General features: G+C 40.4%; 1 protein-coding gene across 1 annotated transcript in view; it reads right to left on the bottom strand.

The window, feature by feature from the left end:
* The window catches only part of Crb1 (crumbs cell polarity complex component 1), a 173,467-nt gene that overhangs the window by 109,517 nt on the left and 47,340 nt on the right, over nt 1-16,610 (bottom strand). Inside the window, exon 5 of the mRNA XM_032915188.1 lies at nt 9,074-9,256. Coding sequence (XP_032771079.1) covers nt 9,074-9,256 — 183 coding nt within the window. The remainder of the gene's footprint in view (nt 1-9,073; nt 9,257-16,610) is intronic.

Consider the following 16,610-nt stretch of genomic DNA (forward strand, 5'->3'; position numbering starts at 1 on the left):
GCTTTCAGTCTTGAAGGCAGTACCTGTGGTATGAGGATGTGGATGACTGAGACCTCAGTTATGAACTTCCTGGTGAAGGGTTTGGCATGGCTATGTTCTTTTGTTTTAGAAAAATAACTATTTAATTAGATTTGTTTTGGTCAATACATAGGTCTCAGAGTTGGCCATTTGTCTGCTGCTTATTTTTGTAATACAATCACGGTCACTACATTTCTCCCATTACTTTCATAATTTTATAAATGGTAGGAATCAATCAGTGTGCTTTTTCAAATGTTCCACTTACTATCTGGAACATTGCTTATAGGATTAGCTTGCATGGTACAAGCCAAAACAAACAAAGTGTATGGAGCTGGTAAAACTCTTTATTAAGTAAATGAGGATATGGATACAAAGTTTGATTTCTAATTAAATGAAACCACTTGGTTGTTGTGAGCTCCAGATACAGCATGGGTAGATGCAGGTGGCCATTCACTTGCACAGTTCAAAACTTTATCCATCCTAGTGACTGTCTGTACACTTAGAATGACCATGCTGAAGGTAAGAAACTTCACTTAGAATTGTACACTTTTACTATCAATTTCATATTAATTCCCTTATCCTACACATACACACACACACACACACACACACACGCACACGCACACGCACACGCACACACACACACACACACACACACTCACAGTGATAGAAAAGAAAGAAAAACAGTGACAAAGTTGAACTAGGAAAAAATAGCTTTAGGTCTTCTTTCTGACTCATTTATACTCTTGCCTTTAATGTTCAATGTTTAGAGCCGGGTTTTGTTTTTTTGTTTGTTTTGTTTTGTTTTTTTACATATATGAAATATCTGTTAAGTAGGACCAGTTGTGGTGTCTCACAGTTTAATCCCAGCAGTTGGCAGGCAGCAACAGGTATATCTCTTTCTTTCTTTTTTTTCAAGATGCCCCTGGTCTACACAGGACATAGTGACTTTTTGATGAGCCAGGACTGCATTGTGAAGACTTGCCTCAAAAAAAAAATGTCTATTCAAGTTACTTAGAGTCTATGTTCTGAAGTTTTAATTTTAAGAAAAAATATATTTCTAAGAACAATGAGCCTAAGGAACAAATTCTATTGGGAATTTCACTTCACCAGGAGATACTGATTAGGTCATAAGCTTCATTGTTTCACGGTAATGTGAAGCTCTGGATGATGTTGGTTCCTGTATGGCTGTTTTAGTTGGACTTAGGTTGAAAACAGAAATTAATTTTTACATGGCACAGGCTTTACTTTTTTTTAGGAAAAAAATGAATACATTTTTAGCAACTGCTTAATGCAGTTGAACCTGAGAACCGGTGCTCTGTGTGTAGCTGCTGTGCCAGGTGGCTCTCATCGGGTGTTTTGTGAAGAACCTTGCTTATAGGTTTGAAGCCAGGACATTCAGGATCCCCTGCTGCCCAACTCAGTCTTTCCACACAGAGAGCAGATGGGTGAAGCAGCCCCAGAAGTGACAAGGTAGTTTTACAGAGATGCCAGTATTGTTTGTAGGGGGAATAGACGCTAATTGGAGTTGAAGAGACACAGTTAGAGTTAAAGTGGGACTTCATTATGAAATGGTTTGGAAACTTGTTAAAGCGATTCATATTTTGAGGAACCAAAATGAAGCATTGACACTTAAAATATAAGTCAAGGGTCTTAAATTCATGTTGGAGAGGATAGTTCAAGGACAAAACACAGGTCGTCAGAACCTCTTTCAGTTTTCATACCCAGTACATGCACTTGCATAAAATACTAATTTATTGAGTCATTTAGATTCCTATAATCTCCATTAAATTCTGTCTAGTATCATGAGCATGAATACATCTGTATTACTTGATTGCCTTTTTTCTACCTCAACAAATCATGGAGCACTCTCACCTCGATCAGACCCCTCAGCCTAGAAGACCTAAGCAAAAAGGACTAGGCTACAGTTCCATGTTCTCTGTCTTTCGGTGGTAAGGAGAAGCCTCTCACAACACTTTCCCAGCCACAGAAGCTCTTTATTCCCATGGATCTTTAACTCCAGTCCGACCAATGAAGAAACACTTTCTAACCATTGGAGACCATCAGGTGCCAAGCCAGTGCTGTGGCACAATTCTCTTTTCCTTGGACTCCTGGATCTAGAATATTTGTGGTAGGATAGGGGAGTCTCACTAACAGACATATCTTTTTTACTACCTTAACAAATTCTGAGACTTCCTACCTCTATGAAGAGATGTGTTCCACATTACGTGGCATGAGGAAGCTCGTCTCACTTGGTGAGAAACAGAGAAGAAAATATAACATTAAGTACCTTTGAGAAAGCTGTATGGAAACCCAGTATTTTATGATTTGTACACTGTAAACACACACACACACACACACACACACACACACACACACTTTAACCTCACCAATGAAGAAACAAATACTAGCCAGTCAAGGACCATTAGCAGAGACTACGGGGGAGTTCAGCAGCATAAGACGAACAAGAAAAATGCTGACTTTTAGAAATAGGGCACATATAAGTGGAAATTGTATAGTTACAAAGTACAGTGGAAGAAAAATTCTTTGGATAGATTAATAAAAAAAGAGATGAAAGGGGAGTTAGTGCGAGGACAGAACAATAGAATTTGCCAGGTCTGAGCAATGAAGCAACAACAGTAGAGTCAGGGAGGGAATTTTGAAACTTTTATAAAAACAGCAAAAGACATACAATGCATATGATTATTGTTCTAGGAGTAGGAAAAGCATGTGGAGTTAATAGACTATTCCATGAAAAAATGCCTAAAATTTTCAAAACTCTGGCAAAAACCCAAACCCCAGAGATTTGAAATGTTGAACGCTATGGTTTGGGTGAGCATTCGTCTACAAAGGCCTGCATGTGGGAAACCTAGTCACTGCTCTGTGGCCCCTTGGGATGTGGAGAAATCTTAGAGGCTAGAGGTTAGAGAGGACAAATTTTGTGCTCTGCTTTGAACCAGGATCCCAGCATCTCCTCCTCCCTTTCTTTCTTATTTTTTGCCGCCATAAAATAAGGTAACCTCCTGTGCCACGCACTGCCCACCTTCCTGTCTCCGTTCATTACAGTACCAAAAACGACGGCATCAAGGCATCGCAGACTTAAAACTACACAGCAAAGTAAGCCTTCTTACGGAACAGATTCATCACAGCTGGGTATCACGGCAACAAAAAGCTTGTTGGCATAGTGAGTACATCACTGGTAGGACAAACTCAAATCCAGGAACGTGAAGGTACATTATAAATTAACTTCTGAAAACTAAAGGGAGAGGAAAGATAAGACAAAGCAAACAAACAAACAAAAGATGAAGAAAGGGACCACACCACCTCCATGGCAGAGGGTGTCTCTTTATTATCAAAAAAGACCAATGACAGTAGCTTATATTGGGGAGAGTTTCTGAGACAATCCTCACAAATGACTTAAGAGGAGGCATCCCATGCCTGGCATTGGTTTTTAGTTGGCTTCTAGAAGAAGCATTAATTCCCTGTGTTTGGTAGTTCCATTTAAATTCTCTTTTTATAATTGATTCTATGCGAATTTCACGTCATGCACTCCGATCCCACTCATCTTCCTGTCCCTTTGTATCCGCTCCCCACCCTTGCAACCCAGGCCCCTCCCCCAAAAGGAATATGAATTAAGATGGAATAATAATTTTTAAAAATCTCATCGTGGAAACTGCAGTGTGTCACACAGTATATCCTTTCTCCACACATCTTGCAAACGTTCATTGAAATGAGTCCTGAAGTTTGGATCTGCAGGGCCAGCCTTTCGCGTGCTCTAGCAGGACTGGGGTTCACATAGAGTAGAGATTAAGGTGGAGCAAGTCAAAGCCCTGGATCTGAGCTATGTGGTAGCGGATTTGGTTAGCCTGCCAGCTTTTCTGTATCCATACCATCACGGTGAGCTCAATAACCCTGTCCAGGCTAGCTCACTCAATGCCCCAGCCAGCAAGGGGCAGGATTAGCTCTTTTGCTCTTGTACATTTGGGGCCAACTCAGTCCCCCCATATGCCACCAGGGTCAGCTCTATGGTGAAGCCCAGATGACAGACAGGACCAGCTCAGCACAGTGCCTCAGGTGGCCTGGGACATCACCTGCAATAGGACTGACCACAAACCCAGACATGGTTCCTGACAGCAGACTGGGCTTGAATGTCCCGGTGGCTTTGGGTAGCAGCAGAAGCCACTCAGATCAGCATGTAGCATCCTCAGATGTCCATGTGGTCTTTGATGGCAGCCCAGACCGTGGACATCTACTTAGACTTTGGTGGTAACCCGGGACACAGACATCAACACAGATCCTAGCTGCAGCAAGTCTAAGGACTCAGACATGGTTCTGGGCAGCAGCCTAGGCCAGAACCTCACCAGGGTCTCAGGTAGTTTGCATAGGTTGCCTGTTCTTCAGTGTTGTCGAGTTTCCAGTTCCACCTTTCTTAGCATTAGAAGATGCCACACACTTTGGTCACAAGACATGTAGAATAAAGCCGGTACTGGTGTGGAAGTTTCTGCCCTTTGTCTTGCTTTCATAGTTCAGGAAGGAACCATGTGGGCCGCTGAGAGAGAATAGTCATCAGCAATCTTCCCTAGATGCAACCTTTGTAAGCTATGTTGAACAGCCTGGCAAGATAAGGCAATGGGTACAATAATGGTGGGGATGTGATAAAGTAATCAATCTTAAACCAATTGATTTAAGATTTAAGGCCTATTCGTTGAAGGAAACTCATGTTTGGGACTGTATGTCTGGACAAGAATTGGGGAACTTATAGGCTCCAGCGGGGGAGCCTACTACTGTCATTTTGCTAAATGCATACAAACAACAAACTGTCTTGAAAATATGTATCTCTCTACACTATAGTTATGCAATAGCAAGGCTATTGATCCTCATCTGAAAATCTTCACTCTGGTGGAGGGTAGTGAATACAGAGATTCACAAGTGATCAAAGTGTAACCGGTAAGCTTCACTGGAGTCCGCTGAGTCAAATGAGACATACATTTCACTCACTCTTTCCTCAAGACTCTGGGCAGATCACGAATGAGGGGGCAAAGAGATTATGATTCAGAAGTGGACTGGGGTGAAGCTCTGTTTTCTGGATAAGAAAAGATTGTGTCACTCATGAATGCACAGGTTGCCTGAACAGGACTTTGCAGACCACAAGCCAGTCAACAGTGCAGCACTGGTGGGAGAGGAGTTTGTGAGCCCCGATCCCTTGCTGTAGAGCTATTGATAACCTATGGTGGCTAGTGGAGAGAGTCAGTTTTCCTTAGGAGCATGGCCTCTGATTGAATAACGATGCTCAAGTTGATAACTTCATACCAATGTGCATATAGGCAGCGTTAATTTACTCATGGATTTAAGAGGGGCAGGGCCTAAAATCACCTGGGACATGTGGGGAAAGGGCTCCAAGAAGAATTGGAAAGGGAGGATGAATATGGTCAAAATACATTATATACATGTAAAATATTCTCAAAGAATAAACAAAAAAGTGAGATATTAAGAGCAAACTATGGAGTACAAAGGAATGTAGCATACAGTTCTAAGTAAAATTAACTGCCATAAACAAGTTCTATATTTAGCAAAACTCTCATTCTAGGATGAGTGGACAATAAGTTCTTTCTTGAGCAAGAAAAATAAGTCATTGCTAACCCCGAGTCGCCCTTAAAACTAGAAGCTCTTTAATGAGCAGAAAGAAAATGAACAAAGAAAAAAGTTGAGACCATAGGATGAAAGAAAAAAAAATTAGAGAACAAAGCATAGGCAATATCATTTTTCAAAAATCACGTTAATCATTAAAATAAGAATTGCAGCGTCATCTGCTCCTCGGAACAATGATACCCTAAAGTGAGGCCTAAGTAGATGTCAACTTTATATACTTCACCTCAGAGCCGTGGGAGATTGGTAAGACAAGCACAAAATAATGTGAAATTTATTCAACACATGATGAATAAAATCAGGATAGAATCTCACAAATGAGTCAAGTAACTCACAGGAAGTCCTGAGTAAAAATATCAAACAGGAAACAAAGAATGGATTATCTGTAATATGCTAAAAAGCAAAATTATCTAAATGTACTAGCCACACAAGGCGGAGATTAATAGAATAAGATCTTAAAGCCAACTCAGTAATATGGCGTTTAATGTGCTATTTACAAGGAACCACAAATTCAGCGGCACGGGAAGGTGGAGAACAGAAGAGCAGGGAAAGATAGGACATGGGAACCTAACTTGTAAAATCCCAGGGCAGTTACAGTAACATTACATAAAGTAGATGTCAGAGTAAATTCATACAGAGACAGGGATATTGCGTAATGGCAGAGGGATCAACCCCTGAGGAACACAATAGCTATAAAAGGGGCAGCAAACAACAGAGCCTCGAAAATGCATAAAACAGAACACAACAGAGCAGAAAGAAGAAACAAGTCTGACATCATAGGCAGGGTTTTCAAGTCCCTTTTCTAAGTGAATGGGAAGCTGTCCAGACAGAAAATTGGTGAAGGTAGAGAGTACGTGGGTAGCACATTCAACGAGACCTAGTGGATGTACGTGGAAAACCTCACTCAACAACACAGAGTGCCAAGACTAATGAGATTTGAAGAAACCGATCGCTTATACATCCCTGGTGGAAGTACAAAGGGGTTCCTCAGGGGGAACTGTGGAAGAGCATGACAACTTTATCATTCAATCACCACTGGCTGAAGGTTCGTGATGGGAACACAATTTTGGAATTCCACATAATCAAAAATACTAATTCATTCAATTAAGCCATAGCCAGGTGTTTGAATTCACTGAGTCATTCTTTTCAGCGTTTCATCAATTCTGACTTTTCTGGAACACTCTATCTCTTGTTAAACAGCCGTGATTTCATGTTGTTTTCGGGCAAGGCCACAACAACAATGGCTTCTCACTTTGATTGAATCCCAAACTTAATATCTGGGGATACTGGAATATAATCTCCACTTTGTTCCCAGAAAAGTGCAAAGTAGCTATATAAAGCGCAGCCGCATACCCAAATCAAATAACTGCGAATGAAAAAAGGAGATAGGTATGAAATAGAAATGGGGTCATGAAATACTCTTAAGGGTGAGGTAACTACACGAATATATCACAAATAAGCCTATGTGTTCACAGCGCACATTGATTTCTACAAGTCAACATGATTAGAAAATAAGACACAGTACAAGATTAATTTAAAAATTACAGGAAGAGTGACAGGCCAAGCTTATTCCATCTTGGAAATGGCCTCTAGCTTAAAAAGAAGAAGAGGAGAGGGACGGGGGAGGGGAGGGGGAAAGCAAGACTGAGATCTTGGCCCGTAGTTGAATCCAAGCTGTACCCACGTACCCAGAAGGACCCCACAGCTTGTCCTTGGGCAGAGTCACTCCCTAGATACTTCCTAGCAGCCGTTAAGCAGATTAGTCTGCTTGTTTCAGATAGACTATCAGACCCTTTGTGATTGTACATGGTCTCGCTTCAGAGCACCCCCTTCGGCTTACAATAGACATTCAGTCACATACTTGCAGGCTGTACCCTTCTCTCCTCATTACTTCCATTTCCTTTAAAACCTTGTTCACTTTGCTGCTTCGCCAAACTGTCCGGTGGGCAGCCCAGTGGAGTAAGCCCAAACTGGAGTTTTTCGTCATAAAGAGACCCTAATGTGTGATTACATCGGAAACCGCTCCTTGGTGGTCTTTTGCAGGTTCACGCATGTTTTGTGGCAGAACAAAAGCACATGTTAGAATCCGGCCAGAGATTATATGTTTTATCCTGATCCTGCCCCGAGACAAAGCTTCTACGACTAGACAAAGACTCCTAGACATTCTCAGCCACAGCTAGAGTATTTCCTGAAGTACATGTTTAATCTATGGAGAAAAAGATGGGGTAGAAGACTAAGTTGTGATTCTCTTTGGTATCTAGCAGCTGTGGGTAAATTACTACTTATTAACAGTTTGAGGGACTGTTTCAAAAGTTCTGGATGTTTCAGAGTGCACTAGATACAAATGCCTCTTCTCAGGGGAAAATAGACATGCAGGGATGTAAGTGGGGGGTTCTGATACTAACGTCCTGTTCCCCAATTGGTTCTTGATTTGTCAGTAAACGTGGGAGTGGGGGAGGGCAATTGCGGAAGGTACAGGCGGGGACTTCCCAGTAGGAGGGGGAAAAGGCAAATGCAAGAAAGGAAAAGGACTTTCTACCATCCTTGGGAAAACAAGGCAACCTTGTGAGGTCTCTGTGGGAGCTGGGGCCTGTTGCCTCTGCTACAGACAGGAGGCCAAAGATGTTTGACAGGGTCCAGGTGGGACCTGCCACTAATTTTAGGTTGGGCAGAGAGACGGAGATAATGTATTGATAAAGCCATGCTTTTCCAGGTGGGCGATATCTGCGCCCAGCAATTGTGCCAAGAAGACAAATTGTAAAAGAATTAATTGTTTATGTGTCTTTTATCAGAGGATTCAATGGTCTCAGGTGGGAGCCTGTAGCATAGTCAATGCCCCCTCTGGAACAAAGGTGGGTAAAACAAAAGATATCTGGGAGGGGCCGGTAGTTGGGCAAACCCCAGGCAAAGACAGTAACATTTAACACTACAAACAACAGAGAGACCTTCCGGTTTGGAGAAGGCACCTCATGAGGAAGAGAAGCCACTGAAATTTGATGTTTTAATTGACTTTGGCCGCAGAACAGTTTAGCAAGATTATTTGAAACTAGATAATCGTCCTTCACGCACATATTCATAACTATAACCACATTGCTAGCAAATATGAATAAACCATAAGACAACACTCTCAAATTTGGTCACACGAAATTACTGATAGCATTTACTGAAGACTTCAAGGTGGACAGCAGTTCTCAATAAAATGTGTTCCTTTTTTTTTCCATTTTGATCCCCGTTCTTTACATTTTCCTTATGAGCTGAGGAGTTACATGCGATCCAAGTTATTTCTCATGCCCACAAGGGGGACCCTTTGTGCCATGGCACCAGAGTTTACGCAGCACAGGTTTTACTTCTAATTATCCATTCTCTGCTATAAAAGACAGGGAGTCATTTCCCATTTCATTCACCTCACCTGTGAATCCAGGCAGACAGATACAAACATAGCCCGAGGCTCCAAGGTAGCTGAAGGAGGAAGGCAGGCCAGCAGTGTTTCCATATAGATCCTGTGAGGACAGCTCGGCACATTCCCCCCCAAATTGGCAGGGGTTGCTACTGCATTCATTTATGTCCGTCTCACACAGAGCACCTGTGTATCCTGCAGGATAAAAGTTCAGAGGAGCTGCTGAGACAAAGCTCCGGAATGCCAGGCACATGTCTTAAAAGAGGCTGACCACCGAGCTGGTGCCAATTAGCAAGGTTGCCCACCCTCAAAGAGCTAGCAGGAGAAGCCGATAAGAGACTGCTACCTGGAAACAGATTCTAGTAGCAATGGATAAGGGATACATAATAAATTCTAAAAGATGTATGATTTGGGTCAATACTTTCTTTTGGAAAGGTTTAATCAGTAACGCTTGAAATAAAGTGTCAAGGTAGATAAGATTTAATCTGAACACTGCATAAAGTGGAAACCCATTAATTTCAATTTATCAGTTTTAAAAATGAAACTTTTAAAGAGAATATCTGAAAAGGCAGCAGTATCTACATAGCCAACTCCAAGTCCCCGTCTGAGTCATCAGAGAGGAAAAAGCAAACCAGTAAGCAGTATTCCTCCAAGACCTCTACATTAGCTCCTGCCTCCAGGCTCCTGCTCTCTTTGCGTTCCTGACCCGGCTTTCTTCAATGGTGGACTGGATATGGCAGTAAAAGCCAAATAAACCCTTTCCTCCCCAAGTTGCTTTGGTCACCATATTTTAGCACAGCATCAGAAACCCTAAGGTACCCTTAAAAGTTAGAGTAAGATAGAAATTGGCACCAGTATAGGTCTTCCCACCTTGTTTTGGGGAGGACTATGGAAAGACTTTGGAACTTTGGGTTTGAAAAGCTGTTGGGTGTTCAAAGTTTGGTAGGCTGTTGTGTGGGGGTTTTGAAAATGATGGCGTCAAAAGAAATGCAGACATTGGAACCTGACTTGTGAAGTTTCAGGGGAAGTTTGAAAGTCTCTTAATGACTCAAGCAGGGCTGTTTGCTATTTTTAAGTTAAGACTCTGTGGGGGTTTTCGTTTGTTTGTTTGTTTGTTTGTTTGTTTTAAACTGGGGCTGAAGAATCAGCTATGGTTAACAAGATACCAGAACAACTGAAATAAAATTTTTGCTTTAGTGGGATAGTTAGTGTGTCTGGTTAGCTGGAGTTGAGAAATATAGCTAAGAGGCCAGCATTATTGAAGTGAAATCTTCTGATAGTATTTCCTTAGAGTCAACACTTTCAAGCTGTGTTCCAGAGTCAACCAAGGTTATACTTTATGAGTGGAGCCTAACTTGGTAGTGTAAGAGTCACCCAAGTGGTCCTGGTTTTGAAGGCCTGTTGAAGGGGGTCATGGAGAGCAGCTGAGTTTTGGCATCGTGCCTTAGGGCTGGTATCCTTCAAGAAAAGCCCAGGAGAGGGCATTGGTGAGAGTACAGCACAGCTGCAGCTGAAGACCCCAGCACTTTAGAGTTGTCAGTACTATGGGATAGCCACCAAGGACAGCAGGGTATGGAGTTGAGCCAGCAAGAGCCTAGGAGATAATGTTTGTTTTGCAGAGAGCAGAGCCAAAGAAATGATTGCCCTTTGAAAATGACCAAAAAATCATGAGTGTCCAGATACTGGACATTGAGTAATTTATACTGTCAGGAGTTTTGTTTTGCTTTGATATGACTGTGACCATTCACTGATTCTTCCCTCTTTGAAATAAAGTATTTAACTCAATTTTTTTAAAAACTTTTATAGGAACCAACACTTGAGTGACTTTAGATTCTAAAAGAGACTGTGGGACTTTTTAAGTTTGCAAAAATGTTCCATATTTTGGTGTTTATATTAATGTGTGATCTTGGGGATGAACAAGAAAGGAAAAGTGATTGCTTAACAGTGTTTGCGGAGTCCAGTTTGGCTGTATGTAAGGGACAGCATGACATGGTTCATGCCTCTGGAACAGAGCCAGCAGGGTGTGGGCCTCCATGTGTTGCTGTGGGCGAAAGGTTTGTTTGTATAATAGTGTACATATTTTCACATTCCTCCTCTGAGGAATGTCCTCTCTGCCAAAGTTAATGACTTCATGATAATCAGAGACAGCGTGAGTTCAGAAGGAGAGGACACTATGTCTCAGCAACATGGAGAATGCTGTGACCTTCAGGATAGCCCTTCAGGCTGTAGGAAAGAACACTGAAAACATGAGTTTGAAAGAAAATAATTTCTCAACTATGAAAAATATAAGGATACATTATGAATTGTATAGGGAGCTGATTTACAAATACAAAGGAACAGAGGCAGGTGCACTGTAGGCCACCTTGTCATAAGAATGCAAAGATAGGCAGACACAAGATAGGCAGATTTCTAAATTCAAGGTCAGTCTAGGGCAGAGACAGTTAATGCGCAGGCCCAGACATGGTAGGAATGGTAATTTCAAGGCAGGATCCCACCTAGCTATCTTATTATCTGTGTTTATGCTTCATGTCTCTTTCTAAGAATCAAGGAGCTGTTGATTCATGGAATAATCAAAAGGGAACCTTGAGTAAAGACTGAGTTGCTATGTAAATAAAAGACTGGGCTTTTGATCTGTAAGAAGTGAGCAGTCCAGAGAGGCTTTAGATTTGCCAAAAAATTGTCTGGATCAAAGTGCTATCTGGAGCTCTCCAGAGAAAGCAGAACAGGGAAATAGCAACCCGAACGCTGTCTCAAGCAGAACATAGATGCCAGCTTGTGACACATGGTTTGACTTTGAGTTCTTCCTTTAGCTGCTCTCGAATGCCTCTTCTCTTAGAACCCCTCTCCAAGCTGAGGCTGGTCCTTGGCAAGTGGCACGTCTGTGTGTCAAGTTTGTGACTCACAACTGACAAGGGGTCAGTTTGTGCTGGCTAGTTTTCTGTCAAGCTGCTGCAAGTTAGATTCATTAGAGAGAAAGGAACAAGCACGTAAGCAGTTTTCCACTATGGTCTCTGCATCAGTTTCTGCCTCCAGTTTTCTGCCCTGTTAGAATTTGTGCCTTTAATGATGAACTAGATGTGGAAGTACAAACAAAATAAATCCTTTTCTCCCCAAGTTGCCTGGGTCATGTTGTTTCATCACACCAATAGAAATCCTACGATTTCCCTTAAAGGTCAGAGTAAGGTCAGAGTTATTAACCGGCATGCAGAAGTATATTATTCTATACTTTCCTAGATTTAGCTAGGTAATTTCATTATGACTAAGAATTTAAACAATAAATGACTTTAAAATATCAATCACAAAAGAAATTTCCCTATGCAACCTGCTTCTGTGTCTTTACACACATACACCTATAAAATATGACTTTATTGTGTGGATGGGGATTTAATATAAAGGGATTGTTTCACATGTGACCTTTTATGACTTGCCATGTTTACTCCCTGTTTACTCTAAGTTCCTATGACATCTCTAACTCTTACCTCACCATTAGATGTCCTAAAGTGTGTGAATGTGTAAGCACTCACTGACAGGTTGAAACACGGTTCACAGTGCAATACTGTGTGTCCGGGTAAAGCCTTGAAGTTGAGGCCTGAACGTAGAGCTTCTGTATTTTAGGGTATGCATGTTTGTCATTGTAGCCAAGGTTGACAGATGATAACAAGGTAGCATCACTGCTGTCATACCACCACCAAGTAGACTTAAATGCCCATTGAACATTTGCTATCACCAAATGTAAGTTTTTCATAATATGTTGTTTTAGTTATCTTCTCTAGTTACCTCCATGGTTAATAAATTTGATCCCCAAAATGTTTTCTCTCATTTTCATATTTTATCCATCATGAGGATTATTTTGTTTGCTTGTGCTCTGTGTAGTTCGAATCCCAAAATATAAATTTATCGGGACACTGACATTATGAGGGTGGACACCGAAATAGCATCAGGTACTCTGTGAGCCAGTACAACAAATGCATGGAGTATTTCAAGGGACACAGACCTACACCCCAAGTAATGTCTATAATGTCAACTTAAGTTCACTGAAAAACTTACTTTTAAGGTAAATTTTATAGCCCTAAATCGCAAAACCTGGAAATCAAGCCACAGTCTTCTTTTAGTTTAAAACACTAAAAATGGTTTCTGTTTTCACATAGGATAACATTCAAGATCCTTAATATGACCTAAGAGCTCTCTTGTAATATGAGTTCCTTCCATCCCAGCACCCTCTCCCTCCCTGATGATGCTTTCTACCCACAGACTCAACAACTGCTCTCTTCCCTCCTGGGAAATTCTCTTCCAAGTCTTTTCTTGGCCAACTCTTCCTCAGTTTGCAGATTTTTTACCTCACGTTACTCTTTTCTGTCTTACGGAATCGCAACACAATAAAATGCCTTGGTTTCCTGTCATTTCCCTCAGCCTCCTTCTTCCATTGCTCTTTTGACAACTTTTAATGATGTGTTTATTTGCCTGTGTAGTTGTCTGCTTCAACAGATTGTCAGCCCCACATAAACAGGACTGTGTGTATTTTATTCAACACTTCACTACCCAGCAATACATAAATAGTTGACCTCCGATCAATGACTGAGTGAGCATAAATAGTACTAATTAATGGTTAAAATGACAACAACTGAATTAAAACCGGCTCAGTGAATAACTAGAGAATTAACTATTAATGAACCAGTAACGAAAACACAATCTGACTGCTCATTTTGTAACTCGAATAAAATCCCGAGTAGATCCTATTTCAAATAATAACCACGGCATAAATCTTCTTGCACCATAGTATAATATATTTATTTCATGTAACCCCTGGGGCCTTTCTCAACAATCTGAAGAAGAAACTCAAGCATTGGATAAAAGAACTAAGAAGCATGTCAGATAAAGCTCTCACGGTTCTTTATGGTGAGCTCCCCAAAGAACCCTTTGAATGTCTTCAATGAGGATGCCTGCTTTTAAAATCCTTCCACTTCATACTTACATGCTTATAAACTGCTACAGAACAATCGTTTTCACAGTAGGTTGCTACGTATCAGGATTTTGATATAGTGGACTTTATTTAAAAAGAAGAAAAAAATGAAAGAGAGAGAGAGAGAGAGAGAGAGAGAGAGAGACAGAGACAGAGACAGAGACAGAGACAGAGGTGTATAGGCTGTTTGTAATTTTCTTTTTGTGCTAAGACTCAAGTCTCACACACCAGCCAGGTTAGGAAGAGATTTAGAACTGTAATAAATCCTTCCCTGCTTTTCCGGCTCGTGCATTATCTCATTCAATCGGGAGCGTGGGGGGAAGCCCTGATTTATGTGTTTGCCGGTTCTGTCCATACCACCGAGGCTCTGGAGGGAATTTTAGTTGCTGTTCTCTTTAACCAGATATAAATAGACTCCTTCAGTCAAGACCACAGTCAATATTTTTAACAAGTTTCTCTATAAATCTCTGTACTAAGAAACAACCCAATACTGAATCAGACCCTCTGGGTTCGTGGACTTTTTTTGTTTGCTTGTTTTCTTGTTTTTGTTTTCATATCCAATTATATATGTAATAAACATTTAAGTTTTGAGATGCTTCTCAAGATCATTTGCTTTAGAAATAAGGGCTTTAGACAAACGTTGTAGTGATTCTTGCCAATTTTTTTTTTAAGGACTATTTTTACAGTCAGAAATGTTTTTCTTCTTACTTCTAAAGTGGTTTGTAGCATTGAATCTCATTATATTCAACAATAAGCAGAGGGTACAAAGCCATTCTTTTCTATCTAGGGTAACCCAACAGCCACACGGTCGTCTCAGATAGAAACCCAGATTCTGAATAGTGTTGAATATATCCATGTTCTTTACCTCTTACATGACCCACTTAATTGTTTTTTCATAGATGTGATTAAAACATACCATAACAGAGGAGCAAATAGTTTTGGGTCCTGGAGTGCATCGCAATAGGGAAGGCATGGGAGAAATGGCTCAGTCACAGGTGGCAGAAACATGTAGTGGTAATGACCAAATGATTGAAACAATCTTCAAAGAACTACTTCTAGTGCCCTACTTCTGCCAGCTGGGCCCCGCCCCTGAAATGGTTCCCTGATTTTGTGCTGTGGAAGACATTTTATGTTCAAGTCATAACAATGGCTCATCTAGTCATCCGTGCCCCACCACTGTTGTCTTAGTTTTGACAAGTTACTCAGTACTGTTTAAAAATCTCTTGCATCTTTAGTTTTATTTCACTCAACTAGCTTACACTAAACTGTAAGAGAACTCTCTGTAAATGAACAGGTCAGGGAATGTGACTTCCCTGACCTATGTCTATGTCTATGACCTATGTCCTATGACGCAATTGTCTCTGAGATCGGGCTGCTGTTCCCCTCATCCTCATCTTTCTGCCACCAGCCAACACAGTCAAATGGTCTTCACCCATCACCTAAAGTTCTAGAGTCAGTCAAGGCAAGTTCTATGTGTACCTACCACATTTCTTGCTTCTTTCCATTCTCCTTCCCTCCCTCACTTCCTTCCTAAAATAAATCACCTGCTGCTTGGTGCTAATTATAGAGCATAGAAAGATCAACCTAATTTTATTAACTAGTCAGTATTTATTGAGTTACTTCCATGTTCTAAGCGGACCTAAGATTCTTATATTTCATTACTAGAATTTTTTTCTAAAACACCTCAAGGGGGTGAACATTATTGTCAACATCTTTTTTATGAGTGAAATATCACTCTGAAGAGTAGCTTTGTTACTTGTCCAAAGTCTCTGAGCCAGTGAGTCCATTTATGACATATGTTCAGTCATATTTTCTAGACAGTAATATTTTCTTTAATATAATTTCATGATAACTTCCTAATGCACCCAACTTGAATTTTACCACACTGTATTCCTGTCAGAATTAGATATTCACTTTTGACTCCCAGATACTTTCAAATGTGTCAAACACACTGAATTTCCTGTGATGAGAATACAGGATGGTATAGTTTTTATTAAACTAGTATTTGATAGCATAATGATGAGTAGAGGACAACAGGTATCTCCTAATCATTTTCTGAAACAGAAAACATAGCATACTGACATTTGCAAACCAGGGAATTCAAAACTTCTTTTTGTATGTTGATCAAAACTGTCAGTTAGAATTCCCTAGACAATAAACATTTCTTAACCAGAAGGTATTTTGAACTGGATTGGTTCATCTCGTGTTCCAATACAGGGTTACCTTTTTTTTTTTTTTTTTTTTTGACAAGAAAAAAATCAGTGGAAACAAAGATAGATAAATAGTTAGTCTATATGATACAATATAAAGTATTCATAAGTTTTCATTTTTTCTCAGTGGATTAAAAAGAAGAGAGAAAAAAATTAAATTAATAAATATATCAAGTTGTTATCCAGAATTAATAAAATATTTTCTACTTACCAATAATGTATCTCAAGTGCTACCAACTGCTTTCTGATGGTTCTTGTAACATCTTTACTCTCTAGGTATATGTTAGTTTCACTATAGCTTTATGTGCTTAACTTATATTCTTGTTGATCTTATAAGAATGCCCGTTGTCAATTCCTTATTATTCTATAATATTCTTAA

This window comes from Rattus rattus, chromosome 10 (assembly GCF_011064425.1).
Source record: "Rattus rattus isolate New Zealand chromosome 10, Rrattus_CSIRO_v1, whole genome shotgun sequence".
NCBI lineage: Eukaryota > Metazoa > Chordata > Mammalia > Rodentia > Muridae > Rattus > Rattus rattus.